The sequence below is a fragment of the Mustela nivalis genome, assembly GCF_964662115.1.
Source record: "Mustela nivalis genome assembly, chromosome: 13".
In the NCBI taxonomy this organism is placed as follows: domain Eukaryota; kingdom Metazoa; phylum Chordata; class Mammalia; order Carnivora; family Mustelidae; genus Mustela; species Mustela nivalis.
In genome coordinates this window covers 66,713,174-66,733,396 of record NC_139032.1, presented here as the reverse complement: position 1 = coordinate 66,733,396, position 20,223 = coordinate 66,713,174, and the positions used below count along the sequence as shown (strand labels likewise).

Here is a 20,223-nt window from a genome sequence, read left to right as displayed (position 1 = left end):
CAATGTCTTTTGTTACTTCTTATCCTTGTATTGCAATTACCAGTTCTGTCTAGTTTTCTTACTGTTCAGGAACTATGTGATCCAATGCAGAGTAGGAAAGTAGTTCTCATTACAACCTGGTCTCTTGTCAAAGTCGAAGAGGAACTGTGCTACCATGTCACCTCCATTCTACTATGTTAAAACTTAGGCTGCATGACCAGGGGACTCTTTTAGTTACCCTAGTCTCATTATATACCAAATCCAGATAACTTATGAGAGCTAGTTAACAAAAACCTCTTCTTCTGTATTGTGATAGTCATCACATAGAAAACAAAAGGCAACATTTTAACTCTTAGGGGAGTTCATATTTCAAAGCCCATACAGTTTATTTTGAAAATAAAACAATGAATCAGCTTTCTTTTTGAATAAGCCTTGTTACCTCATATACCACAGACATACATTCCTACTCTTATATAAGATACAATTCATTTATTTATTAAAATAAATACTTATATTTATCAAGCATCTGTTATGTGCCAGTATCTATTCTGGGTCTGTGGGTTGCTGTAGGGTAATAAACAGACAAGTTCTTATTTTCAAAAAGCTTATAGGGTGGACACAAACAGTAAATAATGAATAAGTTAAAAATGAATATAGAATATGCCATTTTCTAATCAGTATTCTTTTTGCATAATTAATTAAAATGTGCTTATTTTAGGTTACAGAGTATTTTAGTACACCTTTTTTTAAACTTAGTAATTACTTCTTTATTGTATATTTCCATTTCAGTACTATTATGTTCTTTTTGAAGTTTTTATTTTAATTCCAGTTAGTTAACGTACAGTATTATATTAGTTTCAGGTGTTTTTAGTACACCTTTTTCCTGTATTACTTTCTGAAGGTTTCAGAGTGACTATATTTTGCCTGGGTTTCTTAAAGAGATTTTTTTTTTGCATTTCCATATGAGTATTTTAAAACCAGAAACATGTTTTGTTTCTATAGTTAAAACAAAAAGCTAACAGTAACAACAGCCACCAAAATTTTTCTGTCAGATGATTTTGAATTCGTTTTCACGTGTAATTTTCTCTTTTCAAATTTTGTGTCTGCAGCAGCTCTGGATACTCATTCACATAGTGTAAATCGGTCCTCATATTCCATCAGAGTTTCTTCTACTCAGCATGTTCCTCATAGCAGCCTTTACATCCTTGTTCCTCAGACTATAGATGAGAGGATTGAGCATGGGAGTCATTACTCCATAGAAGAGAGAGATGAGGGCCTCAATGATGTCTTGATTATCAGCACTAACAGAGCTTTTAGATTTGGGCTTTGCATACATGAAGAAGATGGTTCCATAGAATATAATCACTACCGTTAGGTGGGCGGAGCAAGTGGAGAAGGCCTTCCGTTTTCCTTCCGTGGAAGGGATCCTCAGAATAGTGGTGACAATAAAAATGTAAGAGATAGAAATAACTAGCAGTGGTATAACCAGAACAACCAGATTTGACCCTGCCATGCTGATCACATTGATTGAAATATCAGCACAGGCCAGTTTTAGGATAGCCAAAATTTCACAGACAAAATGGTTAATGACATTATTAGCACAGAATGGTAACTGCATTGCGAGAGATGTCTGCAACACTGAGTCAACAAGCCCAGTGGCCCAGGACCCAGCTGCCATGGGCATGTAGGTGTTTTTCCTCATGATGACAGGGTATCTCAGTGGGTAGCAGATGGCTACATAGCGGTCAAGTGCCATCATACCTAGAAGCACACACTCTGTGGCCCCCATGGCAAAGGAGAGAAACATTTGCACCATGCACCCAGAAAAGGAGACCCTCTTCCTTACTGTCAGAAAGTTGTCAAGAATTAGTGGGACAGAGGAGCTGGTGTAACAAATGTCCAGGAAGGAAAGATTACAGAGGAAGAAATACATGGGGGTGTGCAAGTGAGAATCATAGATGATTACTGAGATAAGGACTCCATTTCCCAGAAGGATCATCAGGTACATCCACAAAACTAGCACAAAGAAAACTGTCTGGAGCTTTGGGTGGGCAGAAAGCCCAACAAGGACAAATTCTGTCATCATGGAATCATTGGTCCTTTCCATTTTGCATATAATCTTTCTCCAAAAGCACTCTAGGTGGTAGAATAGGAATTTGTTAATGCAGTATCTGCAAGAGCTACATCTTTTAAGAATCGTATTCTGTGTTACTGCTGTTCTATATTTGGATGTAACAGTATAAGTCTATGGCAGATTTCTCACTGAAAACCAAGGGCACCAGAGCAAGAATCTTAACCTGGTTTTCTCAGGGTTAAGAGAGCGTACATTTGATTATAGGACATTTGGATCCCAAACCAGTTTATTGCTATTCCTACTAATTCTTCCTCTTAACATATTGACTGCAAGTCAGTGGTCTATAGCCTGGATGCAGCAGAGAGATGTGTTTTGTTTGACAGTCTTTTCAGCACTGTTTTAAATTTGAACCAGAGATCAACATTTTACAAGCAGGAGATATGGTTTAAAAGTGTATTTTCAGCTTGTCTTCAAATAAATTATAATATTTTAAATCATTATACCTATTTCCATCTTGGAGCTCAGTTACGAATTATGCATTGGATCTGAAGCATGTTCTCCATTCCACCAGACTGCCCTCCTTTCTCTCTTATCTGCTTGTCACTGAAGGTGAATATTAGTTGCCAATTAACATGTTATTCTCAGTTGATTTCATTCATTAATAGTACCTGATGGGATTGTATATGTATCTGAATTTTCAACCCATAGCTGCAGGGCCACCTTATCCACTAGGCACTGTAGGCCTACCATACTGTTAGAAACCTATACAAAACTTTTTATTTCTTTTAAAATCTGAATAACACAATAAACTTTTGACCTTTAGTATATTAGTATATTTATCTTTATATCAAAATAGTTGTAAAATATAACTTTTCATATTATTTCATGAGAGAAAGGGCCCATGTTGGCAAAAGTACGCAGGGACCATCAAAGTTACAATGCTGTCCTGTATAATCAAATCACTTTTCAGAGCTTATTTGGGTCTGCTGGTGACATATTTGCACAAAGCCTCATTGAGGACAGTGACTTCATTGAAGAGAGGGACATATCTTTATATTACTACAGTAACTACCTCAATACAGTGCTGAAATATGTGTCATATTTCAAATAACTCTTTTTTTACATTTTTTTAATTTAATTTCTTTTCAGTGTAACAGAATTCATTGTTTATGCACCACACCCAGTGCTCTGTGCAATCTGTGCCCTCTCTAATACCCACCACCTGGTACCCCCAACCTCACACCCCCCGCCCCTTCAAACCCTCAGATTGTTTTTCAGAGTCCATAGTCTCTCATGGTTCATCTTCCCTTCCAGTTTCCCTCAACTCCCTTCTTCTCTCCATCTCCTCATGTCCTCCGTGTTCAAATAACTGTTTTTTTTTAATGTGCTCAAATAAATGTTTTTAACAGAAATAAATTGAAAATACTTACAAAGCCAATTTTATCATGAATAGAGAGACATAATGTTATATATTGTAGGTCCACTTAATTTGTTTATTTTCACCTCATACAAGGACTATCACTGAGAGATCCTCTGTAATAATAGTGCTTTCATTCAAAGTGTACACATGTAACTAAACCAGTGATATGTAGCCATTATGTTTTAGCAAACCAAATTTATACAGAAGCATAGCATATAAAGGAAAGAAGGAATTTTCTCTGATTGGAGTTACACTGATTTGCTAAAGAAGACAAAGTACTATTCCTTTCATACCCTATTTACTTTTTCTCTGAACTCAGTTTGGTTTAAGAGGATTCTAAGGGGCATAGTTTGAAAACCACCAATATAGTGAGTTAGAAGTAATATTAATAGTCTGCATTTTAATAGTTTTATTAGAAACAACAATACTAAAATAGTAGTTTATGTATTGATTACTCAATGCCAGATATATATATACATATCTAAATTCTTTTATTCATAACAATCCAAAGAAGCAGGAATTATTATTCCATAAACATTTGGTGACACCTGGGTGGATCACTGGGTTAAAAGTCTCTGCCTTTGGCTCAGGTCATGATCTCAGGGTCCTGGGATTGAGCCCTGCATCAGGCTCTCTGCTAAGCAGAGAGCCTGCTTCCCCCTCTCTCTCTGTCTGCCTACTTGTAATCCCTGTTTGTCAAATAAATAAATAAAATATTTAAAACATTTTGGTAAATATTTGGTAAACATCACAAATAAATCATGATATAAATGGTATAGAGACAATTAAAAGTAACTATTTCAAGAGGTGCAGGAAATAAATTTGGTGGAGGTCAATTCATAATTTTCATATCAACTATTTGAAATTTCACAAACATGAGATAACTTCTTAATCTTGAGAGAAAACTATGTACCAAAAACCTATATAAATTATTATTGACTAATAATTGAAACAGTTTATACATTCTTATGATCTGTGATGAGATACAGGTGCCCACGCTTACATAGACTTGGTAGTTCTGATCAAAATCATATATAATATATGGGATAAAAATATAAGACTGCCAAAAATAACAAGACTGCCATTTTCTCCTAAATTAGTCTATACATTTAATTAAATATATTCAAAAGTTTAGTTAAAATTTTTTGAGGAATGTGAGTATTCATCCTAAAATTTATGTGGAAGAATAAAAGTATACAACTTAATTTTATAAAGGAAAAATAAAGGAAGTATCCATATTTGAAACACACTGCAAAGCTACAGTGATAAAAATATTATGATAATGGCTCAAGGACATTTAAATAGTCCATTGGAAAAGAGATCTCAGATATAGACACATGTATACAGGAATTTGATAAATCATAATATTGTCACCCCAAAGCAATGAGGAAGTGACAGCTTAGTAGGTCGTGTTAGGAAAATGTCTTTATGTATGGAAAAAAGGTAAAATTAGATCCTTGGATTACCATACATAAAAGTGGAAACCAGGTGAACTAAAAACTTAAAGGTGAAAAAAAGAAATTACAAAATTAATAAAAGACAATTTAGGAAATCCTTGTGAACTTATAGTGGAGGCAAAAAACTTTTAAAACAAAATACAAATGGCATAAACTATGAAGCAAAACTTGGGGGACTTAATTCATTAAAGGGCATCAAAGATAAAGTTAGTGAACTATAGAAGGGAGTTGCAATATCTAAAACTGACAAGTAACCCTCTTGATAGAATATATAAATGAAACAAAGAAAAATCACAAAAACCAAAAGCTCTTTTGCTAACCCAAAAGGTAAAGCTTTAGCCAACAGATAACTGGTCAAATGATATGAATTAGTGATTCATGGCAGGTATTTCCTAAGCGGCTAATGAATATATGGAGGGATTCTCACACTTTGAAAATCAGAAAAATGCTCATTAAAACAGCCATAACATATAATTCATGTTCACTAGAAAAGAAGATAATAGTTAAAGTTGTCAAGAATATGGGGAATTAGATTCTGTTGGGAGTGTACACTAGTATACTAGAAAACTCTCTGGTTGTATTGGACCCAATGATTCTAGTCTTGGAAATATGTTCCAGATAAGTTCTTGCTCAGGACTATAAGGAGATAAGCATGAGGATGCTCGTCATTGGATTGTGACAAAAGGAGGTTGGAGAAGCCTGGATACCCATCATCAGAGTAATGGTTCTATCGCATGTAAAAATGCATTATGGAACACTCTGTAGAAATGACAGCAAATGAACTGGGCTCCACAGAGCAATATAAATACATCTCTGAAGAAGTGTTTAAAAAGTAAGCAGTAGGGGTGCCTGGGTGGCACAGTCTGTTTGACTCTTGGTTTTGGCTCAGGTTATGATCTCAGGGTCTTGAGATTGAGCCTGGAGTTGGGCTCTGCACTCAGCACAGAGTCTGCTTAGGTTTCTCTCCCCCCCCCCCCCCGCATAAATAAATAAATCTTTAAGAAAAGTAAGCTGTATTGTGATATATGGCACAATAAAATTTACATATAAATTAAGATACGTATTTTACAAGGTACCTGCATTTTAGGGACAAATCAAACAAATTTTTGTGGAATCAGTGGTTATGGGAGAATATAGGGAGCTTTTTAAAGGCTGAGGAAAATAATATATAGAGGGAAATAATGTAAAATACAGAGGAGTATGATTAACTAAAGCCTAAGTTTATTTTTTTTTATTTTTTTATTTTTTTAACTTTTTATTTTTTATAAACATATATTTTTATCCCCAGGGGTACAGGTCTGTGAATCACCAGGTTTACACACTTCACAGCACTCACCAAAGCACATACCCTCCCCAATGTCCATAATCCCACCCCCTTCTCCCAAACCCCCTCCCCCCAGCAACCCTCAGTTTGTTTTGTGAGAAGGGAACAAGTAAAAACACATAAAAATCATAGAGAACAATATAGAGCATATGACAATGAAGGAGCTCTGATTTTTTTAAAAAAGTATAGTTTTAATAGAGGGAACTATTATAAATGTAAAAATAAAGGAAAATTGACTTCTGACTTCATAAAAACTATTGGAGGGATAGTTTGGTTTTTTTTTTTTTTTTCCCTCGATTGGAGGGAAAAAATTAAGGCACTTAAAAGGAAAATAAAATAGACTAAAGTTTGGTTACACAATGAAGTTTTAATTCTAGCTAAGGAAAAGTCAAGCATAAAATGGTTGGTCAGTAATGGGGAATGAAATGAAGTCCCAGAGTCAGTGAGAGGCAGTACTCATCCGAGAGATTCCAAGTCTTGTGGTGCCCTTGGTAAGTGTCCTTAATGTAGAGACAGATGAATCTGGAATTCCTATTAGCCTGATTCCACTAAGTATACTATTCACATAAATGACTCCCTTGATCTGGTTCAGGTTTCCCTTCTGATGAGAATGAGAAGCTGGCCATCCAGGTCACTTGTGTAGAAAGAAATAATGGACTGAGCAGAGGAGTTTAGTGGTTTGCTCTCTATCAGCCATTCTGTTTCTCATTGTAAAGCATAGTACTCTGCTTCATAGTAGGATCTGTGAGTGAGTGTAATCAACCCCTGTGAGTGAGATCCAGCCTCTTCTTGTTTTAACCAATCAATTTTGAGTCTATGGGGCAAAAGAATAGAATGTGGACCTTGATAAAACCACAGCATACCACACCACACCACACCACAGTAGTGAGTTCTGTTGGTAGGAAACCAGGCTTCCCTAGGGAAGCCTCAGTCATTATACACATTTTATTCAAACTACAAAAGAAAGTAGAAACAGACTTCAGAGAAGAGATTATCTGAGAAAGAGCCTGTATAAGATATTGTATCTTGTCAATTGAATTTGGCCTTGATGAGCTGGCAGGAAAAAGTCTTAGGTAATAGCATGAGGCAAAATGTGTCAGCTGGGCTTCTAGGCAAGAAAACAGTGTATAAGGGTACAGTATTCAAAAAAAGACAGAAAAAAAGAAGGAAGATTTGCCATTTTTGATACATATTAAATGTAGCATTAAGGAATTAAAATTTATTCTTCAGGAACTTGAGAACCTTTGGGATTTTTTTCCAGGGGATATTAAGGATGAAAACACAGAAAAAAATTTTAACATAGAGGCATTCTTCAAGATCATGTGCTTTTCTCACTACTATGGTACTGTGACCTGTGTGCTTGGTAGGTCTGTAATCATTGTTTTTCAGGGCAATCATTGATTGGCTCCTCCTCCAGCTTGTAGTGACCCTGACTCAAGATTAGTCTTTTGGAATTAGAAACATAATAGTTCATTTTAGGTCAAATTGGTATCATAAAGTTTTATTTCCCTTGGCAAAGGCACAATCCTCCCATTTCCTCTGGGTTCTTGGCTTGGTCCTGTAATAGTCTGTGAAAATTAAAGTGCATCTAGCTTCCCTTTGAGGTGAGACGAATACTCTGTTGGGTCTTTCACAGCTAGGTCTTAACTGATTGCTTTAGTTATTAAACTAACCAAAGTAATAACAACAGGCTCATTCTGCCTGGGTTTTTCCATTTTCTTTTTCATTTCTGAGTATGAAGGGCACTTCAACAGATACCCAGAGGAAAAGTAAAACATTCCAGTTAATAAATTAAAAGATTGATTCCCTGTGGGTCATAGGAACCCAACCCTTCTTCTATTCATGCTTTTTTTTTTTTTTAAGAGCTTATCCTCCCCTAGAAAATTTTCCATCCCTAGAAAATTTCTCTTCCAGCAGTGTTTATTAAGGTATTACTCACTAGGTGAAAAAGACACATCCATTTTGTTTTCACTTTACCCTTAGTTGTCCCAGGATATGCTGGGCATTGTAAGCAATGGTAGTTAAATGTACATGAGCTGAAAGAAATCTTGACTGCATCTCTTATGAGCTCTGCAACATTATGCTAATTTTCTAGCTTCCCTCAGCAACTGTGTGCTCACATATATTGGGGAGCATGTTCTGAGTTTAACTGTGATCACATATGCTAAGCTTATAGTATAGAGTAGGAACTTAAAACACATTTGATTCTTCCTTGGATCATAATTAGTAGCAACTAAAAGACAGTGAGACTCAAAATTGCATTCTGAGGGCACCTGATTCACATGCTAGGTAGGTGAGGGCTACACTACTTTTCAGATTGTAGGTTTCTTCATAAAGTTACCAATAGTTTCATCATACATTTAATAAAAGAATCCAATGATATGATACAGTGAAAGTTCTTTGCAAGATGAATGTAACATCCAAATGCTCAATCACTACTTAGCAGTAGCCTTGTGTGTGGTAGGCAGTATAACCAGACTTGGTGGTGAGCAAATGAAGTAAGTATAACATCTATTTTTCTCAAGACCATAGGATAGTTCTTTATAAAAATATTTCAAGTATTTCTTAAACAACTTAATTTTTTCCTTTATGATTTTGTAATTTTGAAGCTTCAAAGGAATTGCCCTATACTACTGCCTTTTCATTTTAGAAAGGAGGAAAGCAATGCTGAGAATTTAAATGACTCAATTAGTGTCCTATACTTAATTAACAATGGTAGGATTGGCTATAAAGTTCACATTCTAAAACACGGTATCATCTTAGAGAAATGTGTTCTATGTTAATCTTACTGGTTTTAGTGATAATTGGAGAGAGGCTAACTTAAGTAAACTTGGAATCCAAGCAGTATGACTAACATGTTGAGAATCTGACAACTGCAGATTTGATCTACAAGCTGAATTTCTGCTACAAATTAAAGCATTTAGCACAATGTAGGAACAGAGGGAGTAGATGCTCAGATTTTTTTTTTTCTGGGACATTACTGTTAGCCAAGATTAATCCAAGTCACTAGTAATCAAAACAAAACAGGTTTAAGGGACCTGTGGTGGAGTTTTGCTCACACACAATCTATTTTCAAGTCAAAACTCACTCTGAAACTCAGGGGCATTAGGATAAAGGAGGTACTGATTACAATGATCCTGATCCAAGGAGCCTTCAGAAAGGGTTCATGGAAGAGGTAGTGTAAATTTATTTGTATTTATAGAGTTAGATATAGAAATCATATTTTTGTCTCAATTACTTGGAATTCAATTTTTTTAAAATTTTTATTTCTTTTGAGCGTAACGGTATTCATTGTTTTTGTACCACACCCAGTGCAATCTGTGCCCTCTCTAATACCCACCACCTGGTTCCCCCAACCTCCCACCCCCGCCCCTTCAAAACCCTCAGACTTTTTCAGAGTCCATAGTCTCTCATGGTTCACCTCCCCTTCCAATTTCCCTCAACTCCCTTCTCCTCTCCATCTCCCCTTGTCCTCCATGCTATTTGTTATGCTCCACAAATAAGTGAAACCATATGATAAATGACAATTATTTTCAAATACAGGTGATATGATATCTCAACTATTTAAAAAAATTTTAAGAAATGTGATCATAGTAATGTGGAAGTTGGTCAATAATTGCATTGCAATTCCACACGTTTGGGATAGAGAATTTTTTTTTCCAGCATATTATAAGTCCAACAATGTTCAAATTGCTTGGCTGCAGCGCACCTGTTCTGCAATGCTGTCTTTAACAATTAAAGAACACCAAATGGAGGCATCTATTGTTCTCAAACTGTCTGCTGTAAGGAGTGAAGGGAAGGCAGAATAAATGTTTTTGAAGAGGCAGGTGTGGCAAAAGAACACTGAATTTTATTTTAAAGTGCTTAGATTTGAAACCCAAAGATTTGGAACCTCTTTTTTTCCTTCTTTAAATAAAGCCAGTTCCTACCTAAGAGCTTTGTTGTGAAAATTACTCAGCAATTGTCTAAAATTTAATGTAAAGCCTTATGACACTAAATGAAAGCTTGACAGATGGAAAAATTAGATATATCCAGTTAAAGCATATAAAATTGATATATTACCCATAATTTGAAAAAAATTTACAAGAAAAGAAGGTGAAATATAATGTCATTTATGTACCTTTGAGCTTGAGGAATGGTCTCCTTTCCTTGATTTGAGTTTAGTCTTCTTACTTAACAGTTGCTTTGCTTCATAGCCTCAAGTAGTGCTCTCTACTTTTCCTGTTTATGTAATAATTTTCAGGATCAAGTGAGGGAATAGTAGTGAGATTTAGGTAGCAAGTAGGACGCTTGTAATTATTTTCTTCAAATTTCAATTTACTAGTAGTTTATTCCTTTGATAAAGCTGGTAGGTGAGTCTATTTAAAATATTCTCACTCTCAGGCCCAGTTTCTAGTTCAATATCAGAAAAAAATATGTAAGATGATCTGTAAATTCTGAAGGCCTTTGTGGTTATCTAAGTGTGTGTCTACATTTTGAGCCCTGGAAACATTCTCCAAAAGACCAGCCATTAACCCAGTAGGCAGTTTAAATTCTTTTTGGGACAAGTCACAGAAGGATCCAATATTTGCAAAAGAGTAATGTTAAGAATGTAAACATGAAGGATTAAAAACTTCAAAACTCCAGGGAAAATGTAGTTGGATCCAATTATAACATATAATTGGTATATTTTTGTTGTCATACAACTCAAAATAAGAAATGTATATCACCATCTACATTACCACAGTATTTGATAATTTTAAGACTCAAACAGAGGGCACCTGGGTGGCTCAGTCCTTAAGCGTTTTCCTTTGGCTGAGGTCATGATCCCAGGGTCCTGGGATCGAGCCCCACATTGGGCCACCTGCTTGGTGGGGAGCCTATTTCTCTCTCTCCTGCTGCCCCTCCCCCTGCTTGTGTTCCATCTCTCACTGTGTCTGTCTCTGTCAAATAAATAAATAAATAAAATCTTTAAAAAAAGACTCAAAGAGAAAAATAGTACTTATATATTATCTGAACACTTCCCATGATTAATATTATAAAGTGCCTTCATTTGTATAGTATTTTCAAATACCTAATGTGCTTCCCAGCATACTACCATGAATTAGAATGTTGCATCCCCACTCTGCAATGAGTGCAGGAAATTTAGATTAGAAGAATGTAAACAATTTAAACTGATAGCTAAATATCAATAAAATGTTAAAAATGAACTTTATTTCCTCTCTAGTGTCAAGTTGAGCTTGAAACATATGTAGCAGAATGTAACCTTTTATTAAAAACAATTCCTCTTTGACTTTAATAACTAAAGTTTGCATTTTAACTCAATTTTCCCCCCAGAAATGAATCTTCCTTTCTCAATATTTTTCTGTGAAAGCTTTTTTAGACAAGCCTATTTTGTCAAGTTGGTAATTTCTCCATAGCCTTCTACGTATTTCTTCTTTGGTTCACTCTAAATGCTGCAAATTATGCTCTTCAGGTATCTAATATTTATTTATTTATTTATTTATTTATTTTTAATTTTTTATTTTTTATAAACATATATTTTTATCCCCAGGGGTACAGGTCTGTGAATCACCAGGTTTACACACTTCACAGCACTCACCAAAGCACATACCCTCCCCAATGTCCATAATCCCACCCCCTTCTCCCAAACCCCCTCCCCCCAGCAACCCTCAGTTTGTTTTGTGAGATTGAGAGTCACTTATGGTTTGTCTCCCTCCCAATCCCATCTTGTTTCATTTATTCTTCTCCTGCCCACTTAAGCCTCCATGTTGCATCACCACTTCCTCATATCAGGGAGATCATATGATAGTTGTCTTTCTCTGCTTGACTTATTTCGCTAAGCATGATACGCTCTAGTTCCATCCATGTTGTCGCAAATTTATTGACAGATACAAGCAACTGAGTGGGGGAGAGGTATTTCTCCTGCACTTAACATGTATTTAATTTAACTAATCCTTATTATAATCATACGAGATACATTCTATTATTTTCATTTTAAAGATTGAGTGAGGAACAAGAAGATGTTATTTATTGCCCATGATATGTGTATGGGACTGAAAACTACTTAATGGCAGAAGACTTTTTATTTTATTTTTCTGTATCACAGCACCATCTCAAGATGTACCTTCAGCATGGTGGATGCTCAGAATATATATTTGTAGGTAGATAGGCAATTTTGCCATATACATTTAGTTCCTCAAATGCCACTCTATATTTTGTATACTAGGAAATTATTTCACTTTAATATTGGAATAGTACTTTTCACTGAAGAACCACTGAAGAAGAAAGGATCCTGAAAGAACACGAAACTTGAGTCCTCTTTCCCTAGTCTCTTTCTCTGTCCCTTCAGCCTTAAAAACTTGAAATATGTATGTTTTATGTGCTATCTATATTTCTAATTGACATATAATGTTCTGTGAGCTAAAGATGTACACGGAGTTGACTTGATACACTTTTATGCTATACCATGAAAACTACTATAGTGTTAGCTAACCCCTCCATCACAGCATACGACTGTCTTTTTGTGTGTGGTGAGAACATTTAAAATTTAGTCTCTTAGGGCATGCGGATGGCTCACTTGGCTAAGCATCCAACTCTTGGTTTCAGCTCAGGTCATGATCTCATGGTTGAGGAATGAAGCCCCATTTCAGGCCCTGCATTCAGTGTGGGGTCTGCTTCAGGTTCCCCCCTCCCCCCATCCCTCTGTCAAATACATAAATAAAATCTTTTTTTTTTTTTTTAAAGACCAAGTCTCTTGGCAACTTTTAAATATGTAATACAGTATTGTTGACTACAATCACATGCTGTGCATTAGATCCCCATAACTTACTCATCTTCTAACTGCAAGTGTGTACCCCCTGATCAACATTTCGCCAATTTCCCTACCCTACAGCTGCTGGTTACCATCATTCCATTTCTGTTTCTAGGAGTTTGGCCTAAGTGATTTCATACAGTATTTGTCTTTCTGTATCTGACATATCTCACTTACCATAATGCCCCTCTGGTCTATCCATGGTGCCCCAAATGGCAGGATTTCCTACTTTTTTGTGGTTGAGTAATATTCCATTCTATATTTCTACCATATCTTCCTTATCCATTTATTGGTTTGATAGACACTAAACGTTGTTTCCATATCTTGGTTGCTGTGAATAATGCTATAATAAGCATTGGAGTGCGGATATCTTTTTGAAACCTTGTTTTTATTTCCTTTGGGTATATATCCAGAAGTGGAATAGCTGGGTTATATGGTAGTTGTATATTTGAGGAATCTCCATATTGTTTTCCTTGTGGCTTGGGGAATTTACAGTCCTGCCAATGGTAGACAAAGTTTCTTTTTTTTTCCACATCCTCATCAATACTTGTTTACTCATCTTTTTGAAGGTATCCATTCTAATAGGTATGAGGTGATATCCTGCTGTGATTTTGATGTGCATTTCCTTGATGATCAGTGCTATTGAGCATCTTTTCACATTCCTATGGGCCACCTCTATGTTTTCTTTGGAAAAATGTCTATTTATGTGCTATTGTGAGTGCTGTAAATTGTGTAAGACTGATGATTCACGGATCTGTACCCCTGAAACAAATAATACATTATATGTTAATTTTTAAAAAGAATTATATCCAATCATCTCTAATAAATGTCATACCCCCCCCACAAGTCTATTCAGTTCTGCTGCCCATTTAAAACCAGATTTTTTTAGTTGTTGAGCTGTATGACTTCTTTATATATTTTGGACATTAGCTTCTTATCTGATATACAGTTCAAATATATTTTCTTACATTCCATAGGTTACCTTTTCATTTTTTTTTTTTTTTACCATATACCTTTTTTTTTTTAATTTTTTATTTTTTATAAACATATATTTTTATCCCCAGGGGTACAGGTCTGTGAATCACCAGGTTTACACACTTCACAGCACTCACCAAAGCACATACCCTCCCCAATGTCCATAATCCCACCCCCTTCTACCAAACCCCCTCCCCCCAGCAACCCTCAGTTTGTTTTGTGAAATTAAGAGTCACTTATGGTTTCTCTCCCTCCCAATCCCATCTTGTTTCATTTATTCTTCTCCTACCCACTTAAGCCTCCATGTTGCATCACCACTTCCTCATATCAGGGAGATCATATGATAGTTGTCTTTCTCTGCTTCACTTATTTCGCTAAGCATGATACGCTCTAGTTCCATCCATGTTGTCGCAAATGGCAAGATTTCATTTCTTTTGATGGCTGCATAGTATTCCATTGTGTATATATACCACATCTTCTTGATCCATTCATCTGTGGATGGACATCTAGGTTCTTTCCATAGTTTGGCTATTGTGGACATTGCTGCTATAAACATTCGGGTGCATGTGCCCCTTTGGATCACTACATTTGTATCTTTAGGGTAAATACCCAATAGTGCAATTGCTGGGTCATAGGGCAGTTCTATTTTCAACATTCTGAGGAACCTCCATGCTGTTTTCCAGAGTGGCTGCACCAGCTTGCATTCCCACCAACAGTGTAGGAGGGTTCCCCTTTCTCCACATCCTCGCCAGCATCTGTCATTTCCTGACTTGTTTATTTTAGCCATTCTGACTGGTGTGAGGTGATATCTCATTGTGGTTTTGATTTGTATTTCCCTGATGCCGAGTGATATGGAGCACTTTTTCATGTGTCTGTAGGCCATCTGGATGTCTTCTTTGCAGAAATGTCTGTTCATGTCCTCTGCCCATTTCTTGATTGGATTATTTGTTCTTTGGGTGTTGAGTTTGCTAAGTTCTTTATAGATTCTGGACACTAGTCCTTTATCTGATATGTCGTTTGCAAATATCTTCTCCCATTCTGTCAGTTGTCTTTTGATTTTGTTAACTGTTTCCTTTGCTGTGCAAAAGCTTTTGATCTTGATGAAATCCCAATAGTTCATTTTTTCCCTTGCTTCCCTTGCCTTTTGCGTTGTTCCTAGGAAGATGTTGCTGCGGCAGAGGTCGAAGAGGTTGCTGCCCGTGGTCTCCTCAAGGATTTTGATGGATTCCTTTCTCACATTGAGGTCCTTCATCCATTTTGAGTCTATTTTTGTGTGTGGTGTAAGGAAATGGTCCAATTTCATTTTTCTGCATGTGGCTGTCCAATTTTCCCAGCACCATTTATTGAAGAGGCTGTCTTTTTTCCATTGGACATTCTTTCCTGCTTTGTCGAAGATGAGTTGACCATAGAGTTGAGGGTCTATTTCTGGGCTCTCTATTCTGTTCCATTGATCTATGTGTCTGTTTTTGTGCCAGTACCATGCTGTCTTGATGATGACAGCTTTGTAATAGAGCTTGAAGTCCGGAATTGTGATGCCACCAACGTTGGCTTTCTTTTTCAATATCCCTTTGGCTATTCGAGGTCTTTTCTGGTTCCATATAAATTTTAGCATTATTTGTTCCATTTCTTTGAAAAAGATGGATGGTACTTTGATAGGAATTGCATTAAATGTGTAGATTGCTTTAGGTAGCATAGACATTTTCACAATATTTATTCTTCCAATCCAGGAGCATGGAACATTTTTCCATTTCTTTGTGTCTTCCTCAATTTCTTTCATGAGTACTTTATAGTTTTCTGAGTATAGATTCTGTGTCTCTTTGGTTAGGTTTATTCCTAGGTATCTTATGGTTTTGGGTGCAATTGTAAATGGGATTGACTCCTTAATATCTCTTTCTTCTGTCTTGCTGTTGGTGTAGAGAAATGCAACTGATTTCTGTGCATTGATTTTATATCCTGACACTTTACTGAATTCCTGTATAAGTTCTAGCAGTTTTGGAGTGGAGTCTTTTGGGTTTTCCACATATAGTATCATATCATCTGTGAAGAGTGATAATTTGACTTCTTCTTTGCCGATTTGGATGCCTTTAATTTCCTTTTCTTGTCTGATTGCTGAGTCTAGGACCTCTAGTACTATGTTGAATAGCTGTGGTGATAATGGAAATCCCTGCCGTGTTCCTGACCTTAGCGGAAAAGCTTTCAGTTTTTCTCCATTGAGAATGATATTTGCGGTGGGTTTTTCATAGATGGCTTTGATGATATTGAGGTATGTGCCTTCTATCCCTACACTTTGAAGAGTTTTGATCAGGAAGGGATGCTGTACTTTGTCAAATGCTTTTTCAGCATCTATTGAGAGTATCATATGGTTCTTGTTCTTTCTTTTATTGATGTGTTGTATCACATTGACTGATTTGCGGATGTTGAACCAACCTTGCAGCCCTGGAATAAATCCCACTTGGTCGTGGTGAATAATCTTTTTAATGTACTGTTGAATCCTATTGGCTAGTATTTGTTGAGTATTTTCGCATCTGTGTTCATCAAGGATATCGGTCTATAGCTCTCTTTTTTGATGGGATCCTTGTCTGGTTTTGGGATCAAGGTGATGCTGGCCTCATAAAATGAGTTTGGAAGTTTTTCTTCCATTTCTATTTTTTGGAACAGTTTCAGGAGAATAGGAATTAGTTCTTCTTTAAATGTTTGGTAGAATTCCCCCAGGAAGCCGTCTGGCCCTGGGCTTTTGTTTGTTTGGAGATTTTTTTTTTTTTTAAACTTTTTATTTTTTATAAACATATATTTTTATCCCCAGGGGTACAGGTCTGTGAATCACCAGGTTTACACACTTCACAGCACTCACCAAAGCACATACCCTCCCCAATGTCCATAATCCCACCCCCTTCTCCCAAACCCCCTCCCCCCAGCAACCCTCAGTTTGTTTTGTGAGATTAAGAGTCACTTATGGTTTGTCTCCCTCCCAATCCCATCTTGTTTCATTTATTCTTCTCCTACCCACTTAAGCCTCCATGTTGCATCACCACTTCCTCATATCAGGGAGATCATATGATAGTTGTCTTTCTCTGCTTGACTTATTTCGCTAAGCATGATACGCTCTAGTTCCATCCATGTTGTCGCAAATGGCAAGATTTCATTTCTTTTGATGGCTGCATAGTATTCCATTGTGTATATATACCACATCTTCTTGATCCATTCATCTGTGGATGGACATCTAGGTTCTTTCCATAGTTTGGCTATTGTGGACATTGCTGCTATAAACATTCGGGTGCATGTGCCCCTTTGGATCACTACATTTGTATCTTTAGGGTAAATACCCAATAGTGCAATTGCTGGGTCATAGGGCAGTTCTATTTTCAACATTCTGAGGAACCTCCATGCTGTTTTCCAGAGTGGCTGCACCAGCTTGCATTCCCACCAACAGTGTAGGAGGGTTCCCCTTTCTCCACATCCTCGCCAGCATCTGTCATTTCCTGACTTGTTTATTTTAGCCATTCTGACTGGTGTGAGGTGATATCTCATTGTGGTTTTGATTTGTATTTCCCTGATGCCGAGTGATATGGAGCACTTTTTCATGTGTCTGTAGGCCATCTGGATGTCTTCTTTGCAGAAATGTCTGTTCATGTCCTCTGCCCATTTCTTGATTGGATTATTTGTTCTTTGGGTGTTGAGTTTGCTAAGTTCTTTATAGATTCTGGACACTAGTCCTTTATCTGATATGTCGTTTGCAAATATCTTCTCCCATTCTGTCAGTTGTCTTTTGATTTTGTTAACTGTTTCCTTTGCTGTGCAAAAGCTTTTGATCTTGATGAAATCCCAATAGTTCATTTTTTCCCTTGCTTCCCTTGCCTTTTGCGTTGTTCCTAGGAAGATGTTGCTGCGGCAGAGGTCGAAGAGGTTGCTGCCCGTGGTCTCCTCAAGGATTTTGATGGATTCCTTTCTCACATTGAGGTCCTTCATCCATTTTGAGTCTATTTTTGTGTGTGGTGTAAGGAAATGGTCCAATTTCATTTTTCTGCATGTGGCTGTCCAATTTTCCCAGCACCATTTATTGAAGAGGCTGTCTTTTTTCCATTGGACATTCTTTCCTGCTTTGTCGAAGATGAGTTGACCATAGAGTTGAGGGTCTATTTCTGGGCTCTCTATTCTGTTCCATTGATCTATGTGTCTGTTTTTGTGCCAGTACCATGCTGTCTTGATGATGACAGCTTTGTAATAGAGCTTGAAGTCCGGAATTGTGATGCCACCAACGTTGGCTTTCTTTTTCAATATCCCTTTGGCTATTCGAGGTCTTTTCTGGTTCCATATAAATTTTAGCATTATTTGTTCCATTTCTTTGAAAAAGATGGATGGTACTTTGATAGGAATTGCATTAAATGTGTAGATTGCTTTAGGTAGCATAGACATTTTCACAATATTTATTCTTCCAATCCAGGAGCATGGAACATTTTTCCATTTCTTTGTGTCTTCCTCAATTTCTTTCATGAGTACTTTATAGTTTTCTGAGTATAGATTCTGTGTCTCTTTGGTTAGGTTTATTCCTAGGTATCTTATGGTTTTGGGTGCAATTGTAAATGGGATTGACTCCTTAATATCTCTTTCTTCTGTCTTGCTGTTGGTGTAGAGAAATGCAACTGATTTCTGTGCATTGATTTTATATCCTGACACTTTACTGAATTCCTGTATAAGTTCTAGCAGTTTTGGAGTGGAGTCTTTTGGGTTTTCCACATATAGTATCATATCATCTGTGAAGAGTGATAATTTGACTTCTTCTTTGCCGATTTGGATGCCTTTAATTTCCTTTTCTTGTCTGATTGCTGAGTCTAGGACCTCTAGTACTATGTTGAATAGCTGTGGTGATAATGGAAATCCCTGCCGTGTTCCTGACCTTAGCGGAAAAGCTTTCAGTTTTTCTCCATTGAGAATGATATTTGCGGTGGGTTTTTCATAGATGGCTTTGATGATATTGAGGTATGTGCCTTCTATCCCTACACTTTGAAGAGTTTTGATCAGGAAGGGATGCTGTACTTTGTCAAATGCTTTTTCAGCATCTATTGAGAGTATCATATGGTTCTTGTTCTTTCTTTTATTGATGTGTTGTATCACATTGACTGATTTGCGGATGTTGAACCAACCTTGCAGCCCTGGAATAAATCCCACTTGGTCGTGGTGAATAATCTTTTTAATGTACTGTTGAATCCTATTGGCTAGTATTTGTTGAGTATTTTCGCATCTGTGTTCATCAAGGATATCGGTCTATAGCTCTCTTTTTTGATGGGATCCTTGTCTGGTTTTGGGATCAAGGTGATGCTGGCCTCATAAAATGAGTTTGGAAGTTTTTCTTCCATTTCTATTTTTTGGAACAGTTTCAGGAGAATAGGAATTAGTTCTTCTTTAAATGTTTGGTAGAATTCCCCCGGGAAGCCGTCTGGCCCTGGGCTTTTGTTTGTTTGGAGATTTTTTTTTTTTTTTAAACTTTTTATTTTTTATAAACATGTATTTTTATCCCCAGGGGTACAGGTCTGTGAATCACCAGGTTTACACACTTCACAGCACTCACCAAAGCACATACCCTCCCCAATGTCCATAATCCCACCCCCTTCTCCCAAACCCCCTCCCCCCAGCAACCCTCAGTTTGTTTTGTGAGATTAAGAGTCACTTATGGTTTGTCTCCCTCCCAATCCCATCTTGTTTCATTTATTCTTCTCCTACCCACTTAAGCCTCCATGTTGCATCACCACTTCCTCATATCAGGGAGATCATATGATAGTTGTCTTTCTCTGCTTGACTTATTTCGCTAAGCATGATACGCTCTAGTTCCATCCATGTTGTCGCAAATGGCAAGATTTCATTTCTTTTGATGGCTGCATAGTATTCCATTGTGTATATATACCACATCTTCTTGATCCATTCATCTGTGGATGGACATCTAGGTTCTTTCCATAGTTTGGCTATTGTGGACATTGCTGCTATAAACATTCGGGTGCATGTGCCCCTTTGGATCACTACATTTGTATCTTTAGGGTAAATACCCAATAGTGCAATTGCTGGGTCATAGGGCAGTTCTATTTTCAACATTCTGAGGAACCTCCATGCTGTTTTCCAGAGTGGCTGCACCAGCTTGCATTCCCACCAACAGTGTAGGAGGGTTCCCCTTTCTCCACATCCTCGCCAGCATCTGTCATTTCCTGACCT

At 36.9% G+C, this 20,223-nt stretch overlaps 1 protein-coding gene across 1 annotated transcript; it reads right to left on the bottom strand.

The window, feature by feature from the left end:
• Window positions 1–1,126: 1,126 nt before the first annotated feature.
• Window positions 1,127–2,086, bottom strand: LOC309846245 (olfactory receptor 13C8; the record flags this gene model as incomplete). Its single annotated transcript, XM_082695107.1, has 1 exon — window positions 1,127–2,086. One exon carries the CDS (start codon window positions 2,084–2,086, stop codon window positions 1,127–1,129), a length of 960 nt encoding a protein of 319 aa, XP_082551233.1.
• Window positions 2,087–20,223: the final 18,137 nt, after the last annotated feature.